Below are 23,655 nucleotides of genomic sequence, written 5' to 3' on the forward strand. Positions count from 1 at the left end.
ATTTGCTAGAAACAGGCTAAGTGTACAGACAACAACAACTAAGGTGTTTGAAACGAGCTATTCAAAAAAACCGTCCAGAATGTGTGGACCAACCCAAAAAATTAAATTTTCAACATAGCAAGGCCAGACCTCATATTGCTTATGTTGTTCAAACCTACTTGGAACACTATATTCATCAGACATAGCTCCTTCAGTCTACCACTGGTTCCGATCGATGCAGGTAACCCTTGTAGACTAACAGTTCAGTTCTCATGAAGATATCGCGAATTGCTTGTTCAATGGATCGCTTCAAAAGAACTGGACTTTTTCAAACAGGGAATCCGAAAATTGCCTAAAAGATGTAGATGTAGATGTAGATCTGTAGCTGCAGATGCTTATGTAACATTCCTATGTAACATGTATTTTAAATAAACATTTGATTTTAACAAAAAACAGGCAGAATTAATCCCCACACCCATTCTAATTAAATTTTTCCATTGGTGTAGAATATAAAGGTCGTTAGTTTGTAAGATTTCCCATATCTTTTAAAAATATGATAACGGGCAGTACCAAATTTCATAATAGAAATACCTGAAGACTACCATTAAATTCACTCCGTTTTCTCATATGATTTTTTCTTATTGACGCTTTGAAACATTCAATGTACTTTAATTCAAATAAATGAATAATATTCGAATTATGTGGTAAATTTTTGGCTTAGAGTCACGGCTACTAGATGCATTAGTTACACTAGACAATAATGAAAGCTTTAACAAAAATCAAAAACTATTTGATTCAAGCAGTTCTTGCTGCTTCAACAACAAAATAATCTTATATCTACTTAATCATTTACTTCTCTTTCGTAGTGTTGTGCTTCGATATTGCTTTAAGGAATGTATGCAATCATTTTGATCATATGCAAAAACAAATAATCACAAAAGTTTTGGGCTAGATAGAGTAAGACTAATATGATTACGAAAACATTACATACTTCAAGTGGTTTGCTACAAAACACTTATCTTGATGTCATCTTTCAACGCCTTATTTAAAATAAAATAAAAGTTTTCATTAGTCAATGATAATAGCATAAAATCTACAATCAAGATAAAGCAGATATGCTATTAAAAAGCATAAAGAGTAAGCAGGGTTGAATTGAATATGACTAAAATAATACTTTACGCAGGGAAATTCAGGAAATATTTAACATTTTTCCTATAAATTAAATTGCCCTCAATCACTAAAAATTAAAAAAATTCAACCCATTTGTGGCAAATTGAAACCGGTGGAATACTAAATGTTTAAAAATAAATTGGGAAGGAAATCAAAATTAATTTCGTTATTCACTATAACTTTTTTAACAAAATGTCCTGCATATCGAAAAAATATCAATCCTGCTGACTGCTTGTAAAATGAATTATTTATTTGTAAATTTTCGACAATTTAAACTGCAAGTCAGAAGGAAAAATTCAAATATAACGTACTGATACTTAACTCATCAAGCTTTGCGAAGTACAGCCTTTCACAATATATGTACGTGTTTTTACGCACCACGAGTATATACATATATTCGAAAGTCTTCGCTTACACTTTATAAAGCATATATATCTTATCTCAAAATAAATGAGCGCAATTTGAATTAACAAATGTTTGCCTTCTGGAAGACATTGGTAAATTGTTGTCGTGCAATTATGTATTATCTGCCAACATCGTTTCAATAGATGGGAAATACCAATTTAAACAGAAATTAAATTGCTATGAACAGATTGTTGCTTTTTTATTTTCTAATAATAATTTCTAATAGAAAAAACTTTCATCAGAATGAGCTGGGAAAATTGGGAATTGAAATCTTATTGCGTTCATTAAGGGGCCATATCTATATCGCTTACTAATGAATCTGTGTCAGGTGATGATAATATCGAATCCATATTCGAACGGTGCGGCGATGCGGGTAATAAATTGTGTGAGGATGACAAGATTGAATCGCCCATGCAGCTGCTTAGATCAACTGAATGATGCGTGTGTGTTAGGGATAAGAGTGGATCACCACAGTGGCTGTTGGTACAAGTACCCCCATCAAGAAACCCATCATTTTTGTGTAAATGGTGGCTACTGCATGGAGAACTTGACCGAGTGTGGCTACGATGTCTAGGACTGCAATTTAATGGACCACTGCTTTCCCTACCGCCTCCACCGTAGTCGGTTACATCACAGTTGCCTTCGTTTGTTGAGCCCCGTAGCGAAATCGATGATGTTGGCGAATGCGGTGAAGATAATACATGATGTGACGATGACAACATCGGATCGCCATTAACAGGATGTTCGTCCTCCATCAGATCCTCCATTTGACTCATACTTAAGGCTGCTTCTGATACAACATCGGGCATCTTTCAAAAGCAAAAAATAATTAAATAGCTGTAATAATACCAAAAAGGACATCTTACTTTCCCCACAATGTCCGGTATTAACGATGCAGAATGATGGGTGTTGCTTAGAGAAGGACTAAATGATTTTATATATAAATTTGACGTTGGTGCTGAATAGGATGCTATGCTGAATTCGGACACAGGGAGGCCATGAGACTTTGCTTGTATTTCCAATTCCTATGAAATAAGAATAGTCGTGGATAACATAAATCTCGAACATTTACATGAAGTTTATAAAAACATCCTTAATTTTGCTGGATATACATACCTGTACCCGCATTAGAAGTCTGCGATTTTGATATTCGACTTGTTTTTGGCGGTATTCGTTTTGCTTCAAACGATTTATTTCATGCTTTAAACATTTTATGTAGTCTACTGATGATTTTAAGATAGTTCCCTTATTAGGTCTTATATCACGAACTACTTCATAATATGGATCATTATTTTTTGGAAGTAAGGTTCCCAGCTCTTTTATTCTGTCATTTATGTTGAATCGCCGGCGACGTTCAACTAAAGATAGTAGAGGGACATTAATAAACGTCTTGAGATAATACACAGTTATATATAAAAATATTTAAAAAGGTATGATTTCTTTAGAATTTATCACAGTATATATATAGCTACTTACTCAAATTATGGTTATCTTTTTTTTGTCTATCTTTGGCCAAAGCATGCATTTCAGCATCAGTTAGCTGTTGTGGTTCCTGCTTTATTTTAAGTTCTGATGGATAAGGGGTATCCAGTTTGAGTGAGTCGGCTAATGCAGAAGATTGGAATGCTATGATGTCTTCTAACATGTCTTCGGTCTAAAAGTGATTGATAAAAAAACCGCCAAAATAAGGAACAATTCTTATATTAATAACTTCTGAAATTTCAATCAAACAGTTTAATTTAATTTTCGCCATGAAGCAAATTAATTAAGTGAGCCTGCGTTTGTTAAGATAACGCCTTTCCAAAAATGTGCCTAACATTTCAAATGGTTCCTTTGCATCCTTCCCATTTGCCTTGTTGAAAACACTTATGCAATCATGTGAGTAGCAAGCAAAACGTCTGTGAGAATGTTTGGATTCATCTATAAGTTCTCGGGAAGAATGTCGGCGTAGCTCTTCATTCGAAAATATCTCGGTTCAAAAGACACCGATGAATTTAGCCGCAATGATAACAGCTTTTACATAGCAAAGAGCGTTATGTTCAAAACTAAACTTAAGGTAAAGTGTACTAGAGACAATGTACCTAACGTGAATTTAGAAGTATTCTATCCCATCAAGTGCCAATATGAATAAGAACAAATATGACATTGGGTTTTAATAATAATAATAATCGTTGGCGCAAGAATCCATATCGGATCAAGCCCTTGAAGTGTATTAGAGCACCTCATTCAAGACCCGTAACGGTACACTACGAGTACACCGTAGAAATAATCTTGGGCAAGCGCAATGCTGACCACATTGCCTTGTCAGCATTGCGCTCGTCTAAGATTCTTTCTCTGGTTTGACTCAGGTATTCATTCACAGCTGAGCCGACTGGTATCTGACACCCAGTCCCAATAACAAATCCACTAGCGAGACATTGGGTTTTACCGTTGTCAAATTACCTTTCACGTTTTTTGAAACCTCGACAAATTTATGTTGTTATAAATAAATATTTCCGAAAAGAATTCGACAATCACCGCTTCCTAGCATGAAAATTTCAACTTTTCATTATTTATTGCATAAGCAATTTCTGGACATAAAGAAGTTTGTAAAAATTCATTTTTTAAAGAAATGTGGGGTGTGTAATAGTATTTGTCAAATATGCAGATATTGCATTTTATTTGCTGGGAAGAATTATTAAAAAGCTTAAATTTTTGAAGATAAAGATTTTTTCGAAAACAGAAACAATATACCTACATGTTTTAGAGGTGTATTTTGAAATCAATTGTGTCTTAAATATTCTTTCTACATATTTAAATCCGAAACAAATAAATTTTGGTTTTTACAAGTTCAGTATAACTGACTACATGGTTGAAATTCCGTTCATTAATTATCAGATTCCTTTTTAGTTTATCGATTTCTAAATACTTTTTGGTTGCAAATCCCGAAACATGCCTGCAATATTATCACTTTAGCGATGTAGTGATATGGAGCCCATAAATAAGTTAGTGTGACAAATAAATGAATGATTAGTATTCGATAACATTGTGTAAAAAGTCAGTCTGAATAGCATTTTCCCATACTTTTTTGAAGACTTACTAAGATACGAATATTTGCAATCATTACAATGAATTCAATTGTTAAGAAGTCCAACTGGAATTATCTTCAATGTCCATATATCCAATCGAGAATAATATAAATTTACACATTTTTTTCTATGAAGGAAATAAATAAAAGAATTCAGCAATACATACATGATGAGGAAAACTGGTTCATACTTGAGTTATTACTGATAGTTATTGGTTTAATTTAATTTAATTATGAATTTATGATTAATAATAATAACCGTTGGCGCAACAATCCAACTGAATAGACAGTAACGGTACACTATAAAATTTCAGTACCCTATAGGAGACAGTGTGGGCAACATTGCGCTCACCCGAGATTATTACCCTGATTTGACTAAGTTACTCATTCATAGCTAACTCGACTGATATCCAACATCAAAATCATGGTACAAATCCCACTGCCACCAGCTAGATTTGAACCGGGACCATCCGTACGACAGCCTTGTGCTTTAACCACTGAACTATCCGGACACAATTTATAATCGATAATTTAGAATTGGTCGTTGGCTTTTCTCTGCAATCTCCTTTTTTTCATCAACAATTCAGAATTTAAATTTTTGATGATAAATTGAATATTCCATATTTGAGGGAGAATAGTTGCACCTTCGCTTTCTATATGATGCACTTCTAATAAAGATATATACATCGCGAGCATATAGTGAATACTTTCTGTATTCCTCCTGAATTCGATAATTAGCGTTGCCTTTTTAATGAAAGTTGAGTGTGATTGACTATAGACGGACAAACCGAAAACAATGGAATTTCATCAAAATATAACGACCAGTAAACTATGGTCGAAAATGAATTAGGAGTGCGCTCAGAATTTTAAGTATCACGTTAGTAAGCTTTCATTCATCAATGAATGAAATTAAATGATAAACAAATTGTGCAGTACTATGAATAATGTAAAGCGAAACAACAATATAAGATACCCTAAGAACTGTAAAGATAAGATCGAATGCCACTTTCTGAAGACATTTACAGAATCGTCAATTCACAATATTAGAGATTAAACGGTATTTTCCAGAAAGATTATCTTCCTTCCTTGAGTTTGAAATATTTTCAACCATCTTTTAACCTCAAAATATATTTCGAAAAATTTATTTCCCTATTTTATGCACTAATGATTTACATTCCTCCTGAAATTGAAAAGCTTGTACTAATATTAATTTTGATAATTCGGTACTTGTACAATAACATGAAGTAATAGATTCATAAACACTCGGAAAACGATATATGCAATGCATACAATGTAGGCATTTTAAAATAGCCCGTACGCATGTACGCATAAGAAATATATGTCATATTTTTACTCCGATTGAATTCGGGGTATGTTTTGTGATAACTTTTTCAGTGTATGTACAACTGTATCCACGCACGATCGACTTTCTTGCTCAATAGTAAGCCATTTGAACTTTGGAGATTGTGTTATACCGCCCTCCACTGGAAAGAATTTCTCTTTGCATTGTCAACGTTGATATTAATTGTATGTGAGGCTACAGGTATGCATGCCGATATTTGTATAAGCAATATCATATATAAATGCATTATAGATGTGGGTCAAGATCCCTGGACTAGTGACAAATCAATGCTATACTCATACTTTCTGACTTGACCCTGCGACCAGTTTGGTGTTCTAATTTGGACAACAAAAGTGAGTATGATTAATATTTGTACATGCGTAAGGGTGTTTCGGAACTTCTATATATGCATATTTGAAAGTCAATCAAAAAGCTTAATTTCAGACATAAAAGGGAGACTGCTAAATTTACGTTAATAACTATTCCTTTACAGGCAAACTGTCTGGATTTGATAAGTATATGTTTATTTTGCCTTTATCATGAAGCACAACTGCTATTTACACTCAGTGTTTTGCAATCACATTTGAACAGTTGGATATCAAAATAAGTAAATAAATTGGGAACATATTCAACAAACACAGTAAATCTTCTTGTATCTTTTGAGAGAAACCGGTTATTGCGTAAGAAAGTGTTTTAATTAACTAAGAAAGAGAACAATCTTTTACATTGCATGGGTTTATGATTCTATTTTAATGAAGGATGGTTCTCAAATTATAGTATAGTGAATCTCTTTTTATCCATTCAGGACTTTAATCACTGTTTACTACCAAGTGCATGCACATTAACATAATGTTATTCGAAAAGGCAGGGCAATTGGCAGTCAAGTTTGACGAATGTGTCTGTCTACTTTTGTCCTATAGCAGCGCGCATTATCTAGTAGATTTACATTGAACTCAAAGATTGTATTTCTCAGCCACTCACATATAAACCTTCAATCATATTAAAAGATTAAAAAATATTTAGCCATTTCGGCAAACGGAGATTGTAATTGCTCGGTGGTATTTCTAAATAACAGTTGGAATTCTAAGTTTGAATCAAGTAGGGTAAATTCTCTTACATACTCCCATTTTGCCGTGCCCCTATTCCCTTCGCATTGAACAACTTACTATGACAGTTCAATAATGCTCGTAAAATCACAAACCATTTTACAGGTACATTATGAGTTTAAATTGAAATGCTTTATCCTATATGAAGTATACCATATACAACCGAGTTTTATTGAATCGAGTTTATAAGAATATCTTGTTGGTAGACAATATTTTTATTTTACTTAGATCAGCGAAATTCAGATTCATATTGGCTATAATTATGTCTATTAGTCTATTGATCAAATATTGATTGGCAACGTAACATACAGCATCAGTAAAACAACTGATTAAATTTGTAAAACTGGAAGGGGACGTTTTGCGGGTTAGAATTGAGGGACTGACTCCATCTGGACGCACGAAATCAAATGAAATTTCAAGTAGAAGAACTAGGCGACACTATGAACGACAAGGCCATCTCAGTTCCAATACTCCCTTAGTAGGCTAGTCGCATATGAATTAGTAACTTAATAAAAGCTATGCACATTGGTTAGATTTTATTTGCCTATTTTACTCCTTATGAATCAGTTTAATTATCTAATGTCTATTTGATGTACAGTCTTCATGATAATCACTTACATTTTTATTGACTTTCGGTGGGCGTCTAGTAATTATGTTAAACACCGGCATTTTTCTTGTATTTTTCTATTTCCCAATCTTAATTCCCGGTGTTTGGTGTATTCTTGACACTTTTAAATAGTAAACAAGCTCCCTTCCACTTGTGACATATATTCGGTTTAATGAAATCAAAGTGTGATACAATATATGGTTTTATATGTCAACTATAATGTATTACTGGAACTGTTAAGGAACTTATTATATTTTAGTCTCGCGCATCATTAGATTATTCTGTTAAGGGGAAGTCGCACTGCGTCCTTAAAGAACTATTGTGCCCCTCCATTAGATTGAAATTGGTTAAAATATTCTTCGGTCACTTTTTTTAATAGTTTTTATATTTCCGTGTACTCATAGTTGGTAATATTAATGTAAGCTTCAGGCTTTGTTTCACACAAAGCTTATATTGCGTTTCTAAAGCTGCTTTATATTTAATTTAACTAACATTATTGGGCAAGTTACTTTTATTATATAATAATCTTGATTTCGATTAGGGAGAATAGCAGCGAGAAAAACGGAGTTGTTCATAAATTATTGCCCGAGATTTACCCAAATCACGGTGTCGTATTATTGCAAAACAAATAACTTCCAATAGTTACTTGAAATTGACTTTCAAAGTCATTAGCACTAAAACGGAATGTGTTATTGCTAATACATTCAACATAAAAAAGAAATTTCATTTACGTTCATAACCCCGCTTTTCATTCTAAACGAAAGATGTAAATTTACAAAAGGGGATTCTAAATATTTGAGTAATAACCACCAGTGATAAACACATACAATCATCGGTTAGTTTAATTCACAATTTTTTTTTAAAACGAAAAAACACAGATTTACAGATAAAACCCAAGTTGTGAAGTTGTAAAGCGAACTTTAGATAATTGGAATATAAGTAGGATGATAGATCCTTCATTGGATGAAACACAAATTCACATATAACTTTACAATGTAGTACAACCCTTCGGTAGGTTATAATTATCAACATCGGATCTACTTTCCGAGTTTTCACAACTGTCGTGAATATCTTGATAAAGCTAAACAGTCCGATCAGTAGTTCATTAGGTACTGAAACTTCAATAACTCAATAATGCCTAACAGAGATATCGTGCTGCGAGCTTAATGCGCTTTTTTTATCTCAGTTGAGATTTTGGAAAGCAGCAACAATGATAATAGTCACTTAAATAAGGTATACAAAACGACTCATAAATGTTATTAGATTTAAAGATCTTCTTTTGTGTGTTTGTTTATATTTATATACATATATTCTTTTTCCTTTTTTAATATCCTATATATTAAAATCATGAGCTGTGTTTTACATGAATGTACAGACGATCAGCCGTTTCCATAGAAGTAAGGTATTCAACAGAAAGGTAGCTATTGATATATAATATTGTGATGCCCGGTCGGAATGTGTTTTATTTATGATGCGTTTGTAATTTAAATTATACTATATGGAAAGCTTTTCTCGTTTAAGCTTTGCTTCTATAAATTAGATACGCATTCGCTTGATACCACTACGTTAGAATGAATTTTTGGCTTAAATTACACCCAAGAGGAATATTCGTCTGTTTTCATCAGATTATTTACTTGAAACCATTTCATATAAGCCTGCCGAACTTTCTCTCATCCTTTAATTATAAGGGAATAAAAGAATGCCAAATATTGAAACCAAGAATTTTGGCTTTTTTCTACGATTTTGTACGTCTACATATTTAACATACTTCTGTTAGATGCATAAATAGACTAAGCGGAAACAGATTAAGAAATGTGCATTTTTAATTAGCACGTTCATCTCCTTTCGAAAGGAAAATTTGTCAATCACCTACTTCACTATATCATTATTCTTCAGAACTTAAGGAAATATTTTTGTATTCTTGCAGTCTTCATGAATAACCGTCGAAGGAGTCATTACGCCTGTGAAAATTGTGCTCAAGTTCGACTGTTATTCTATGAATCATTAACGATTTCCGATATAGTTAGTACTATTTATGTTTATTATAAACTCCATTTCTTAATGGAATCGACTATCGGGTGTATTGTTTTCAGCACGTTGATAGTAATTATGTAATTTCGTATTAAGGGGTTACATACAGTTGCAATGGGTGATACGACGATATTTTCTTTACAACTTAGCTATGTATATATATAGTTTATTACAACATCAATCAGTACATGTTATGCGAAACTTATAAAAATTTTGTTTCAAAAAAAAATAAAAATGTCGAATCGACAGTTGTTTCCTAGGAGTGCTTTTTTGGAAATGGCTTACATTAGACAGAAAACAAACATGGTGATGGTTTTAACATAATTTTTACTTAAAAAAATATCTTAAACGAATGGAAAATCCTTCGTTCAGAGACTACCTATTATCATAATAAACAAAAATTGGACGATTAGTTTTTTAATAATCAAGTCCACTACAAAGCCATTTTCAAAAAACAAACGATACCGAGATAATCGCGTTTAAAGTTTCAAATTTGTGTTTTTACATTAAAAATTCACTCATTTACTTACATCGAGTCTTCGATCCCTTCTACAGACTTCAAAACATCGCTTTGATGCTGCCTACAAGCCATTCTAGTTTCTCTTCTGGCTGCAACAATAAGCAGCATATACGGCGACGGAGGTTCGAAACTCTATATACAACTACGCATGAGCCAATGCTCCAAATGTTATGAAATTGTTTGAGAATATTGTATAGCATACTTAAAGAATATGAAATAAACATATCTTCGATTTTCCTGATCATCACAAACTCTATATAATCCGTTAAAACAACAAATTACATATATATATAAATTTATTTTTGGGCATGAGGAGGATTTTTTTAAACATATTTTGAAAACCACGCCATCTTAGTACTTGCTGAGAGATTAATAAACAACCAACTGATGAATTCATCTCGAGATACCAACATAGTTTCAAGTGAAGAATTGAGCAAATTGAATCTGCTAGTTTTCAAAATTACTAGATTTCTTTCAAGAATCGTATAGGATATGATTGACTTTCTTAACTAGTTTCTTATATGGAACATAAATGAATGAAAGAAAACGTTATCTGTTATCTTCAAGGTAATGTTTGATAAAGCTTGATCGATCGATCAAAAAAGCCCAAAAACAATTGAACAAAACCAAAGTTAATTCTTACTTTAGCGTGTTCATGATAGATAGCTCTAAAGCTAACAAAAGATAGTCAAATTTACTTAATAACCTAAACTTTGTGCAAACCGACGGGGTATCAAGGAAAAAAGATGGATTATATAAATGTCAAACAAAAATATTATTATAATGGTTAGATTAGCTGCAATGAAAATTTCTCAACTAAAAGATTTTCTTCTTGCCTAGTGCAGAAATCGCCTGTATAAAATTCAAGTATCAAAGAAACCTATTTTCTAAAAGCAGATGGACTATATAAATGTCAGACCAAAATACTATTACTAAATATATTCTATAATGAATAGATTACCTACAATGAAAATTTCTCAACTTAAAGTTCCTCTTCTTGACTAGTTCAGCAATTGGCTGTTTTTACTATCTAAAATTTGCTAGAGATAAGTAATTATTAAGTTTGGCAGTCAAAATAAGAGTTTTGAGCGACACATGCGCATTCGTATGAGATATAACCTGGTTGTACTGATTACGGGGTAAATTTGAAAAATATGCTCTTTTTCAACTGAGCTGGTGTTAATTGAATTCACATTAAGTGGACAATCAGTCAAGCAAATATGAAATCTACTCAATTAATGGAATGTGTTAAACTTTCTTGCAAATAAATGTTATGAAATTGAAACTACCTCTACCAAGGCCTACTGTTGTACTATTGTAGAAATTCAGATTGAAGGTCATATACGTGACAGTATAATTGATAGGGAAATCATGCTTTCCAAGTTTTCATTAATGAAAAGATTCTATGGTATGAAGGAACAGTGAGCAATATATTTTAGTTTGAATATCTTTACAAAAAGAATATTATTTGATTAATAACAAATATTGAAAGAATAGCGAAGTGAAAGTTGAAAGACTGCGTCAGCATATGATAATATATTTAATTCTACATAAAGGAAAACAAGCCAGGAGACCAGAAGTTTTTTTCACTATAGACATTTTAAATTAAATTCAGACCCAAGCGTGTGACGTCACAAGCCAAGCCGAGACACGTCAATAAACCAACGAATTGTCGCTAACACGCATCATGTGGATTTTACCTGCTGCATCCTCTCCATGGCTTCCGCGCTTGGATCGGCAAATTAATTTATATACAAATATGACGAAAATTTACATTAACGAACAGCTGCAGACGGTGAAGGATGAAGGCGAGTCTCGCGCGCCTAAAAACGGGACAAATTGTACCAACTGGTCCTCCAGGTTGGGGGTTGGGTAGGGCTGACAACCCTACACGGAAACAACTTGTTACGAAGCCACAACAAGAGCCTCGGACTGGACAGATAACACAACGACGAACCCGGCAACGACAAAGGAATAACGATTTGCGCATTTTCTCATGGAACGTGCGCTCCCTGTATAAAGATCAAGCTGCTGAGCAGCTAGCCGATACCCTGTTCCACTATAGGGCTGATGTAACAGCGTTACAGGAGATGCGTTGGACAGAGACCGGTTTACTGGAGAAGAGTCGCTATACCATATATTATAGTGGCCATCGGGGTAGGTTTCATAGTCAGCCAAGAAATGAAACCTGCTGTTATCGGCTTTGAAAACATAAGCGAACGACTATGCACTCTGCACTTACGAGGCAAATTTAGAAATATAAGCCTCATTAACGTTCACGCCCCTACAGAGGAGACTGCAGGGTCGGAGAAGGATACCTTCTACGAGACAGTAGAACGAACCCTCGAAGCTTATCCCAAGCAAAATATCAAAATCATACTTGGGGATTTTAATAACCAAGTAGGGAAGCTAAGTACAGGGAGCAACCGCACCAGGCGCGAAAGTTTAACCAACAAGTCAGCTTAGAATTACATGAGGAACCTTGTATACCGTTTGTCTGGTTGTTTCGAAACACCCTGTATATATGTACTAGGTTAATCCTGACTTGAATTGCAAACGCTTAACTGTATAGGACTAGGCGCGTGTCATGGGTTGCAGGCTACTCCTGTAAACCATGGGGCAATGCAACATTGGGGCTCTGTTGCAAGGCTGACTGCTTCCCCTTTATTCGTGGGGCGGAATTGGGGATATTGATTTAAATAATTTAAATGGAACCCCAGGGATACGAAGGCAGTACCCAACATGATTAAGAGTCGCCCAACAATATTAAAGTGGCTCTTCGCGTCTCAAATACTCCACTTGTAAGGCATTCCATAAACTCAGTAGTCACAAGAATCTTAATAACTGGACCCAAGCTATAATAAGGCCTTGACTGCTTTCCAGGTCGCGCCTACAGAATATACTGAATATAATTCGGCAACTACCAACATCATCGTTGCCGTTGGTAGAGTTTCGACTGATCGTTTGGCTAGTGAGATTACTGCGGCAGAGTTTCATAACCTAATTTACGCTGTGGCTGGCATGGTTATTTGTCTCACTAATCAACATCTTGGCGCGAATAACAGAAGTGCGCGCAGGAGCACTTTACCATTCTTTATCACTTCTCAAATGATATGCCAATCGCTGAAATCCTCGATTGGAGAAATGTCGCATTCCGTTGGATCGGAACACTGTTGAAAAACAGGAAGAAATTCCGGAACTACAGTCCTTTGGTGGACGATATGAAGCAGATTTGGGGACTGCAAAAGATCGAAGTAATTCCAGGCATAATTTCAACGACGGGATTAGTCCTGTAAAATTTCCACAAAGCGCTGAAAACGCTCGATCTAATGGCCGGACTATACGTGGAGATGCAAAAAGCAGTCAGCCTTGCAACCTGTGCTATAGCCCCAAGAGCTCTGTCCGGTAATATTCTAGCCTAGTGGGATCTAGTCTTTTTTCACAATCAAGATGTCTCTATAGTGAAGAACCACCAAGTCACTGCTTGAAGTGTTGGCGACAATCGGGATGTAGCCAATACATTTTCGCTGCTTAGACCTCTTGTCTGCTTCCGTGAATCCACTCTTTGGCACAAAATTGATTTAGTGATTAGGCTTAACATTAAAAAATTTCAATCGGAGAATACTATAACTCATATACAAAAACATTACAATTTGTCTAATGCACATTTTGATGAATGCTCTTACTGAAATATATTCACATCACTAGTTCTACGTATTTTGATTAATGATCTTGCTGCTATTTTCCTGAAAATTTAATTTCTGCAGTTGATCATAATTTAGATCATGACTAGCGGATCCCGGCGAGCTCCACTACGCACGAATACTAACATTAGGTTTGTTTAGTTTGATTTAATACGTTAGTGTATACAACATTTTTTTATTGATTTTGATTTTGTGGTGCATGAATAAATAAATTTGTTGGCACTTCCACTCTGGAACATGCTATGTGAACATGCCCATAAGAAAAGCACGGTTCCTCCAAATTCACATCACACCTTTGTCCTTGAGCTTTATTAACGGTCATAACAAAGGATAAACGCACGGGAAACTGAAGACGTTTGAATTGAAATGGCATCTCTGTTGATATTAATGGGATGCGCGATATCGGTACAACTTCTCCCTTTGCTTTGTCGGTGAGAATTGTTGCTTCGATCAAATTTGGTATTAATTTCGTCACCGAATGTCTCGTTCCATTGCAAGGTTTTGGTGAATTGAGATTTCGAAAAAGTATGACGGTAAACTAACTTTCAAATTCAAACGATATGATGCCATTCCGGGCGGTTCCAAAGAATTCAAGAATTCAACCGGATAATTGACTACGTCTTCTTCATTCGTAGCAATGGCATGGGACCTTGCAATTTTTATTGAATTAGAAAATTTATTTCATCAACATTTACATTTGTTGGTGCTAAAATTCATCAATCAACAACTGATCTTCACAACCACCTGAAGAACGTTATCATGGATACGGCCACAAACATACTTGGCCTCAGCCGCAAAAGGAGTCGGAAAGGCTGGTTTGGCGATGAATGTAAGCTACCAACGGAACGGAAGAATGCCGCATACTGAGTAATGTTGCATTCTCAAAGAACGCAGGCACGCGCAGTGACTTGTCACGAACTCCGTCGAGCGGAGAAGCGACTTCACAGACGGAAAAGGAAGCCTGGGAGAACCAACAAGTCTGTGAACTAGAAAAGTACAGGGAGCAACCGCACCAGGCGCGGAAGTTTTACCAACAAATCAGCAGGATGAAGCCTTATACACCTCGATGCTCATCCTACCGAGACAAAGAGGGAAATCTGATTTCCGACAGAATGGGCATTTTGGAGCAATAGGTTGAGTACTTTGATGAGCTACTGAGCAACCAGAACATCGGCGAGTTGGAGGTCCCGTCAACTGAAGACGGACAAATACTGCAGCACCAAGTTTGGGAGAAACAGTCCGTGCAATTCATCGGCTAAAAAATCATAAGTCGCCTGGGGCCGATGGAATTACAGCCGAATTGGTTAAATATGGAGACGACCAGTTACACCAAGTGGTTCATCAACTTGTGCTCAAGGTATGGGACAGCGAATCAATGCCTGACGATTGGCAACGAGGCATTATCTGTCTCATACATAAAAAGGGAAATATCACACAGTGCAGCAATTATAGATGTATCACGTTGCTGAGTACCATCTATAATATATTCTCCGCTATCTTGCTAGGCCGGATAGCTCCATACGCCCAGAACATCATTGGCCCATACCAAAGAGGCTTCGCTCCAGGCAAATCAGCAACAGATCAGATTTTCTCTCTGCGACAAGTGATGGAAAAATTGTTGGAATATGGACATCAGTTGCACCATCTATTCATCGACTTTAAAGCCGCCTATGATAGCATAGCCAGGGTAAAACTGTACACGGCCATGAGAGAATTCGGTATCCCGACGAAATTAATAAGACTGACTAGGCTGACCCTGACTAATGTACGAAGCCAGATAAAAGCACCCGGATCATTCTCAAGACCATTCGACATCAACAACGGTCTACGACAAGGAGATGCTCTATCATGCATCCTCTTTCACCTGGTCCTCAAGAAAGTGATCCGTGATGCCGAGGGAAATGCAAGAGGTACGATCCTCTTTAAGTCTACCCAACTACTGGCCTATGCTGAGGTTATCGACATCATGGGAAGAACCACCCGACCCGTACAAATTGCTTTCATCCAGATCGAGCAGGCGGCACGAGATCTTTTACTGCACATCAATGAAGGCAAGACAAAATATATGGTGGCAACGTCAGCATCGAAAACGAACCAGCCAACAACATCAGACCGCACTGGTCAAACAGCAAGAATAAGGATAAGAGAATACAACTTTGAGACCGTTGACAATTTCTCCTATCTAGGGTCGAAAATCACAACCGATAACAGCTACGATGAGGAAATCCGCGCACGGTTGTTGTTAGCCAACAGAGCCTATTTTAGCTTACAAAAACTGTTCCGCTCGAAACGTCTCACCATAGGGTCAAAGCTCTTACTGTACAAGACAATAATCTTGCCAGTCCCCATGTATTCCTCGGAGACTTGGGTTCTTAGCAAGAAGAATTGAGAACTCTTGGCCGCGTTCGAGAAAAGAATCCTCCGAAGAATTTTTGGCCCCCTACATGAGGATGGACGATTCCGTAGCCTACACAATGACGAAATCTATGAGCGATACCATGGCCGTCCGGTTGTGCATAAAATCCGGCTCAATAGGTTACGGTGGGCGGGTCACTTTATCCGTATGGATGAGGATGATTCAGCCCGAAAAGTCTATAAGGGCAATATCTATGGTAGAAAAAGAAGACGAGGCAGACCCTGCCTAAGATGGAGCGATGGTGTAGGCCAGAACGCCAGACAGCTTTTAGGGATATCGAATTGGTGGACCTCGGCGCAAAACCGGGATGTCTGGAGTTCCTTATTAAGGCAGGCCTAGACCGGATATCGGTTGTTGCGCCGTTGATGATAACGATGAAAATTACGCGTTTTCTTAAGCAATTACGGTTTTGGTAGTTTTAAACAATGTTCGAAAAAACGCGATCAATAAATTCTTCTTTTGATGGTACAATTGTGAAAAAATTTTTTGGTAACGTGATAAAATCATTTAAATCGCTTGTAATTTTGTCATCACCAATCTCGAGTAGTGCTTTGAAAACTCGTTCTTGAGTTACGTATTACAACGCACTTGCAGCAATATCTTATATGTATAAGAAAGAAAACTTAAGAAGAAAAATGTTTCCGGCTGCTTCAGACAACAGACAGACAAATGTCTGTATCTGTCTGTTTGTGAGACAAGCAAATGTCTGTTTCAGATAAAACCTTTTTCTGCATCAGGCAAATGCCTGTCTCAAACATCAATGAGACAAATGTCTGAGTCAGTTATATTTGTTGTTTTTGCTCCCCATATACATTTTATATGGGGAAATGCGATGTCGACATACAAAATCATAACTCACGAACGCATTGACCGATTCCGATTCCCAAAGTATATAAACGTACTCTTGAATGTTGGTGACAATCGGTTCGCTCGTTCTTGAGTTATAAAGTTACAACGCACTTGCAACAATATTTTATATATATAGATGAATGACAGTACAAATCAGATAAATATATTCGTCCACCGCACGTTCTTTGATCCTATACTGTATTCTAAAGACTTTTAATTCTATGATTTGCGATATCATTCGAAAAATTAAGCCAACCTATTATTTTCATTTTGCCTAACGTTGGGAAATTGCAGAGGCATCCTCGATGGTATGGACCCTGTAATTCGCGTTGAGGAGAATTCACTATCTAAGATTGGTCTGAGCCTTGAAGTCGATGGGAAACTACCAAAAGGCCCATCAAAATAATCAGGGGTTCATACTCTAGATGGTGATTTTAGAGCCTCTCGGTTCCATCCTGTTCGAGCCTATGGCCGAGTAAAATGACGCAGACAATTGAGACGAGCCGTGGTCGCTTCTGAACGGGACAGGTGTCAGTATAGATGGCCTAAGTGTCCAGCTCTATTATGTTTTTAGAGTTTTGAGTTGGGTAGTTTCTGAGAACGACCCTGTGAAATAATTGTTCACTTTTGTTGTTTTACACAAAACCTTAATAGGAAGATATAGAGAGTATTAAATTGTTATCAGAAAATATGGCTTGATCGAGCGGATTCATTAAGCGAATGTGGGAGTGATTAACAAAGAGATCCATCGAAAAGCCAAGAATGAATTTTCGATCAAGTTCATGCTAATTCCGCTATAAAATGGTCTTTCAGTACAACTCGTAAAAACAAGTGCAACAATTTACAAAGCAAGTAACATGTAACAATCGGTGTTGCTTCGACTTACCTCTGAATTGCTCGTTGCAACTGAGCTCAGGCTTGGTGACATGGCATTATCAGGACTGGCGGTCAAAGCATTTGTATATTGGTTTTGAAAAAGAGATATTACAGATGTGGGCCCGGTTGCACTGTTATTCCCATTGCTATTATTCACTATTGATTTTTTGATTAGGTTTACACTATTCATGTTCACCGAACTGCCGGAAACATTATTACCCGGATGTATGTTTTTCGTTCCACTCCCGTCACTTGTACTAACACAACCGTAATCTAAAACACCGGGTAAGTTTTCGTTATTTGGATGAGCCTGCTGTTTGTGTTGCAAGCAAATCTGCGAGGCACTATTGTTACAGCCCTTCCCATCTTTGCTAGTACTCATAACGTCATTGTTACTGTCTGCAGTGGAAGTTACATCGTTTTTCTCCTGTGAATAAGTAAAGATTCAAGATCGAAATACATTAGTAACCATTGGAGTACTCACATTGGAGGGCAGTTTTTCGTTGGCTATACGGCAAAAGGGTAATAATTGACTATCCCAATCCGATTGTTTAAAAGATTCACTTAAGTACTGTCGCACTTGATTTTTTTGTTTTTGGATAACATGATACCGTGTTGGATTTTCTAGAACAGTTTTCACCTGCAAATAAGTAATTGAAGTAACGATCGTAACGGTTATTTTCAAGCCTGCGTACCTGTAATACTTGAGGTGGAACATCCACGCCAATACTTTGAAGTGGAACCTTCAATGGAGTACTCTGGCCAATGACAGATCCTTGAGGTTGATGTTGTTGAAATACCAAGGGCGTTGTTGAAGAAGAAGGTGTAGGAGTTTGTTGAAAATGTTTTTGGTTATGGAGTAGTTGTTGTTGTGCAACACGTTTTTCAGCGTCGCGTCTTTCTAACTCCTGCAGTTGTTCGCGCTGAAGTTGTTGTTTCAATTGAGTTCTGTTTGTTGGAGTTGCCGTTTTGAAAGTTGGCCTGGAGAAGAAGCACAAATTTGTTATTAACCCCTCATTGGACCATACTTTTCAATATTTTATATGGGATGGACAGCTTCAAATAATCATTACCCGCCGGTCAGAGGCGGGAGTCCTAATACCCTAGGTTCTTCTACAATAGGTGTTCCACCTAAATCTACGATGCTAGGATCCATTTCCAATATCATTTGCAAATCCTCATCGATACCAACAGTTACCCTAATATTGCGCATTGGTTGCGATGACAAGGTCGTTGAAGAGGTAGTTTCCTGAAGTTGGTGTGATCCGATTTCACCTAAACCATATTGACTACATCTTTCAGTTGTATTATTCGACCGATCTTGGAATGCGTTATCGGCAAAGCACGTCGATTTTGTATAGCATTGTCCTTCACAACCCTGTTGCTGTTGCATATCATAACAGTCGCTGATCATTTCAGTTGGTTTGAAATCACTATCAATATTCATTTGCAAGATTTAGAACACGTTGGACAATATCAGAAAGTCAGCTGATTTCATCTGCGCATTGCTGTTTGAAGCAGAAAGGGTACTATAATTTATTTTCTTTTCAGATTAACTTACATTCAATGGCTACTTACACATAATTCAAACTTCATTTTTATTTGTAACAATTTTTCCTTTTGCTATAGGTATTTGATTTGCGTTTTTAACCCCCCCCCCGCTTTATTTAAAAATAGAGTTATTTATTGAATGCACCTCGCGAACTTTAGCGAAACATCGAACAATATATAGAAGAGTGATTCTTGCTTTAGCAAAAATGTAATCTAATCTAAATTTAATCAACAAAGTTTCCAACATTAACACAACTTCAGTAGTTCGCTGCGATTATAGGAAAAATAGCGTTAAAATTGGTACAATCTAATGGCGAAAGGTGTTCTATCAAAAACTGCACGGAATTAAAACTAATGGGAAAAGAAAATTAACTACAAAAAGATTTTTTTGGCAAAGAAATGCGCATGCGTAGAACGTTTATACTATGTGAAAATAAACGACTCCTTTCCATCATATATTCCTCAGCGAAGAGCTGGCTATATTGTATTCTGAAATAGTGATTGTAACTCCACACTTGCATCTGATTAGCTCAAAAGCCAATTTCGTACAAGTGACTATTACTAGTTTTCAGAAGGGATCAGTCATAATGCGACTTTGAATTATGACCAAGGAGAAATGGGCACTAATTTTCTTTTTTTTAATACCGCTTTATAACTTGGTAGCTATTTATTTACATGGGGGTGTACATACATTCTTAAAGATTTCAACTATGTTCCTTTACTTACGTTTCTTCTGGAACTGTTTTTGACTTCAATTCGTAGAACATTACATCCTGTTGATTATCTGGTCCAATCAAATCGTCAAAAACACTGTAGTCGAAGTCGAAGTCGAAGTTGAGATCGATACCAGATTCGTTCATTTCCATTTTTGAATTTTGTACAGTGCAAATGAAACACTATGTGTGTGCAATTTTGCTTCAGGAAGCATATGCCAACGGATAATCAATATGTTGAATATGTGGAAAAGTGTCTCCCTTTTACTGTTTATTATTACACTCGCAAAATCACCAGATCATAATCAATTAATTTTTCTAATAAACACATTTAATGTGCCTCATCGGGGATCACTTTTGGTGGACGTTGATCTGAATAATTAATTCTAGCTTTCTCTTTAAGGATATGCTCATATTGAGAAATGTATAGAACATTTCTTTCGATTCTTGTACGAGCGCGAATATTGTTAGATATAAAAAACAATTGCACCCATAGTATTTGACGGCAAATAAAAATTAGACGAATATTCCAATGATAAAATAAAGCCAGCCAAAACAATAGAAAGCAAATCTAATTTAAAGTGACTATAAGCACGCTTTACTAAGTTACGCGGATCGATGTTTAATACAGCATGCTACCAATTTATTTGCGTTTATAGAAATCCTCTTTCCCTGAAAATAGTATGACTGTTTGAAGTCAATCAAATGAATAGCAACTTCACAGATGTAGTAGGCCTAGGTATAAACAATAAACCAATATACATATGCGTATATTTAATAGATTAATTCTAGAATAAGATTTGCCGTGAAAGTATCCAAATACCCGACGCATTATTGCGAAGGGGAAGAATCATATGAAGTGAGTAGAATGTTTGGACGAATTTTATTCTACTCATTTGCAATGAGAATTTCAATCGGTTATTTTTGTGAAAAATCTTAGCGGTTGTTACACAATCAGCATCTCACCGTTAACAAGTGATATTTTAATGTGTTGAGCATTAGCCCCAAATAATTCTATAATCGATGGGATCGTAGAATATAAAAACCAATATAATTTTCGCTTCGTACCGATCAAGTACAATTCGGGAATTTAGGTTATCCGATTTACAATTGATATAAAGACTTGCTTCCAAATGTTTCCAATGTCAATCTTACACAACTAGAATTCACATCTTTGTCCTTATCATCATCATACCGCCCGTTTTTGAAGAACGCTACGTGGTTGCTGTATCAATAAGGAAGGTCATGAACAATTCTGCGTTTTGTACCACTGAATTTTTACTTGAAGATCCTCCGAACTGCGTAGCAGTTTTGGGAAAAAGATTTTTGTTCAGTGGTCAGTAAAATAATTACTCCATTTGGAATATCATTAAACATTATCACTTTGTTCACTGTAGTCGAATTTACACGATTAAAAAGATTTCTACGAAAGCAAATGCAACTCATGGAGTGGAAGCCCATTCATGTGTAATCAAGCGGTTTGGACATGCGATGCTGGTCAAACGTCACCAAAACGTACTCTACGTCTCGAAAGCTTAGGACTTTGTAAATCCAAGTCACGAGTTTAATTTGTCCATATTTTTATATCTGACTTCCCATACTATGGAGCTCTTATCACGAGATTTTCCATTCCAATTTAAACAAAATTAGGGTTTCAGGGAATTCAATAAATTTTGCCTTCTCACTCGACTCAAAGTATATACGTCATAACACAATATTTTTTTGATGATCATCATCCACCCCTGCAACATAACTCAAAAGTGAAAATCAAACTACTTCCGCGCACTACATCTTAACGTTTATAGGCACTCAGGATCGCCTGCATTTACAAATAAATCTGAAAAAATTGATTAAACTGCACGATATCACACTCTAAAACTTCGATCAACCTATCCAATTAGACTAAAACGTATTGCTAAAAGTTTACTAAACAACTTAGCGGTAAGTGCACCTAAAAAAATGAAAGCTCGTAGTCCTATAAATATATGTATGTAACATAAAGATATTCAACACTTGTGGCTGTCATCACAGCCATCCAATAGATAATTTAAAAGTGCACTTCCATTGTTCGATCCAAACACAGAATACATGATCTTAGACATGTTAAGCCTATATTTACATAGTAGGAGTACTTAGTATCTTAGATCTTTTAGAACATCTTCATCGCACTTGCACGCCATCTATTGATTACGTCAGTATACTGTACCAGCTTAAGTACATTCTGAACACAACGGGAACGCGAAGAAGTTAACGAAAGCTCTATTCACGTGGGGTCCTACATTATTCAAAGTATTAGAGTGAATTCAAATCTTCATATTCACCATTTACGAATATCAACCACTTAATATTTCAAAGCGGGCGTGATAATGGAAGTGAGCATTTACCTTAGAGAAAAACAGCACGCATATAAAGCAGTCCTGTAACAAAAAAGAAATAATTACATTTCCCATAAACACAAATTAAAGAGAAGAACTAACGGTCTCGTCTAAGGCAGAGGCAACTCATCAGACGCTGCCTCGCCTCTGCCGAAAATAGTGACGGTTGGAAAACGCTCCTTTATACAATCGCAAAAAACACGACAAGGGTGCGAATTATATCCAAGTTTAGATAACTTATAATTTGAGTCTAAGCTAGGCCAAAGCTAGATTTTTGTTTGGGATATGAGTAAGTCTACATCCACTCGAGGTTGGACCGGACCAAATGGAGAGCATTTTACTCCCATGTTTTTTGGTTCACGGACCCCCAGCCTTTGCTCTGGATGAAACCTTCAGTCTTTCTCCTTGTATACTTGGGTGTTATGCCCCAAAGGAGGGGTCCGCGGCCCAAAAAACGTGGCAGTAAGTTTCTCTCCATTGTTGTGAACTTAAGATCCCTCATATCGCAAACCAAAACGAATTCAAGTAAAATTTAAAAACAATTGTAAAGAATTGGTAGAGAATGGTTTTTGTTAAAAGCAAGCGCTGATACAACATGTGTCCGGATAGCTGAGTGGTTAGAGCGCAAGACTGTTGTACGGAAAGTCGCGGTTCAAATCTCACTGGTGGCAGTGGAATTTGTATCGTGATTTGACGTCGGATACCAGTCGACTCAGCTGTGAATGAGTACCTGAGTCAAATCAGGGTAATAATCTCGGGCGAGCGCAATGCTGACCACATTGCCTCCTAGTGTACCGTTACGGTCTTGAATGAAGTGCTCTAACCACACTTCAAGGCCCTGATCCAATATGGATTGTTCCAAAGTAGATCAATTTATATAAGCGATTGCTGGTGGTGGCTATGTCCCTCTGTTTTTAGCTGTGCTTATTTCATTCATAGTAAAC

At 36.2% G+C, this 23,655-nt stretch overlaps 1 protein-coding gene and 1 long non-coding RNA gene across 10 annotated transcripts; one reads left to right on the forward strand and one right to left on the reverse strand.

The window, feature by feature from the left end:
• Positions 1-597: 597 nt before the first annotated feature.
• Positions 598-22,262, reverse strand: LOC119660743 (microphthalmia-associated transcription factor). Of its 6 annotated transcripts, none has more exons than XM_038069464.1 (9): positions 22,022-22,262; positions 20,350-20,654; positions 18,768-19,053; positions 18,557-18,712; positions 18,083-18,499; positions 3,031-3,208; positions 2,671-2,912; positions 2,421-2,579; positions 598-2,363 (listed from the first exon to the last, which is right to left on the reverse strand). In XM_038069464.1, the coding sequence occupies exons 2-9, from the start codon at positions 20,487-20,489 to the stop codon at positions 1,839-1,841; spliced, it is 2,103 nt and encodes a 700-aa protein (XP_037925392.1). In that variant the 5' UTR covers positions 20,490-20,654; positions 22,022-22,262; the 3' UTR covers positions 598-1,838. The 6 variants fall into 6 exon arrangements, with proteins under 6 accessions (XP_037925392.1, XP_037925390.1, XP_037925388.1 ...); XM_038069462.1 differs by having other exon boundaries at positions 20,350-20,708; XM_038069460.1 differs by having other exon boundaries at positions 20,350-20,722.
• On the forward strand, positions 5,464-11,803 carry LOC119660767. 4 transcript variants are annotated; one of them, XR_005250483.1, is made up of 5 exons: positions 5,464-6,164; positions 6,216-6,316; positions 6,457-6,643; positions 9,604-9,698; positions 10,263-11,801. It is a non-coding gene; the product is annotated as an uncharacterized LOC119660767 (long non-coding RNA). The 4 variants fall into 4 exon arrangements; XR_005250481.1 differs by having other exon boundaries at positions 9,604-11,803; XR_005250482.1 differs by lacking the exon at positions 9,604-9,698 and having other exon boundaries at positions 10,263-11,799.
• Positions 22,263-23,655: the final 1,393 nt, after the last annotated feature.

Source organism: Hermetia illucens, chromosome 7 (assembly GCF_905115235.1).
Source record: "Hermetia illucens chromosome 7, iHerIll2.2.curated.20191125, whole genome shotgun sequence".
Taxonomy (NCBI): Eukaryota; Metazoa; Arthropoda; class Insecta; order Diptera; family Stratiomyidae; genus Hermetia; species Hermetia illucens.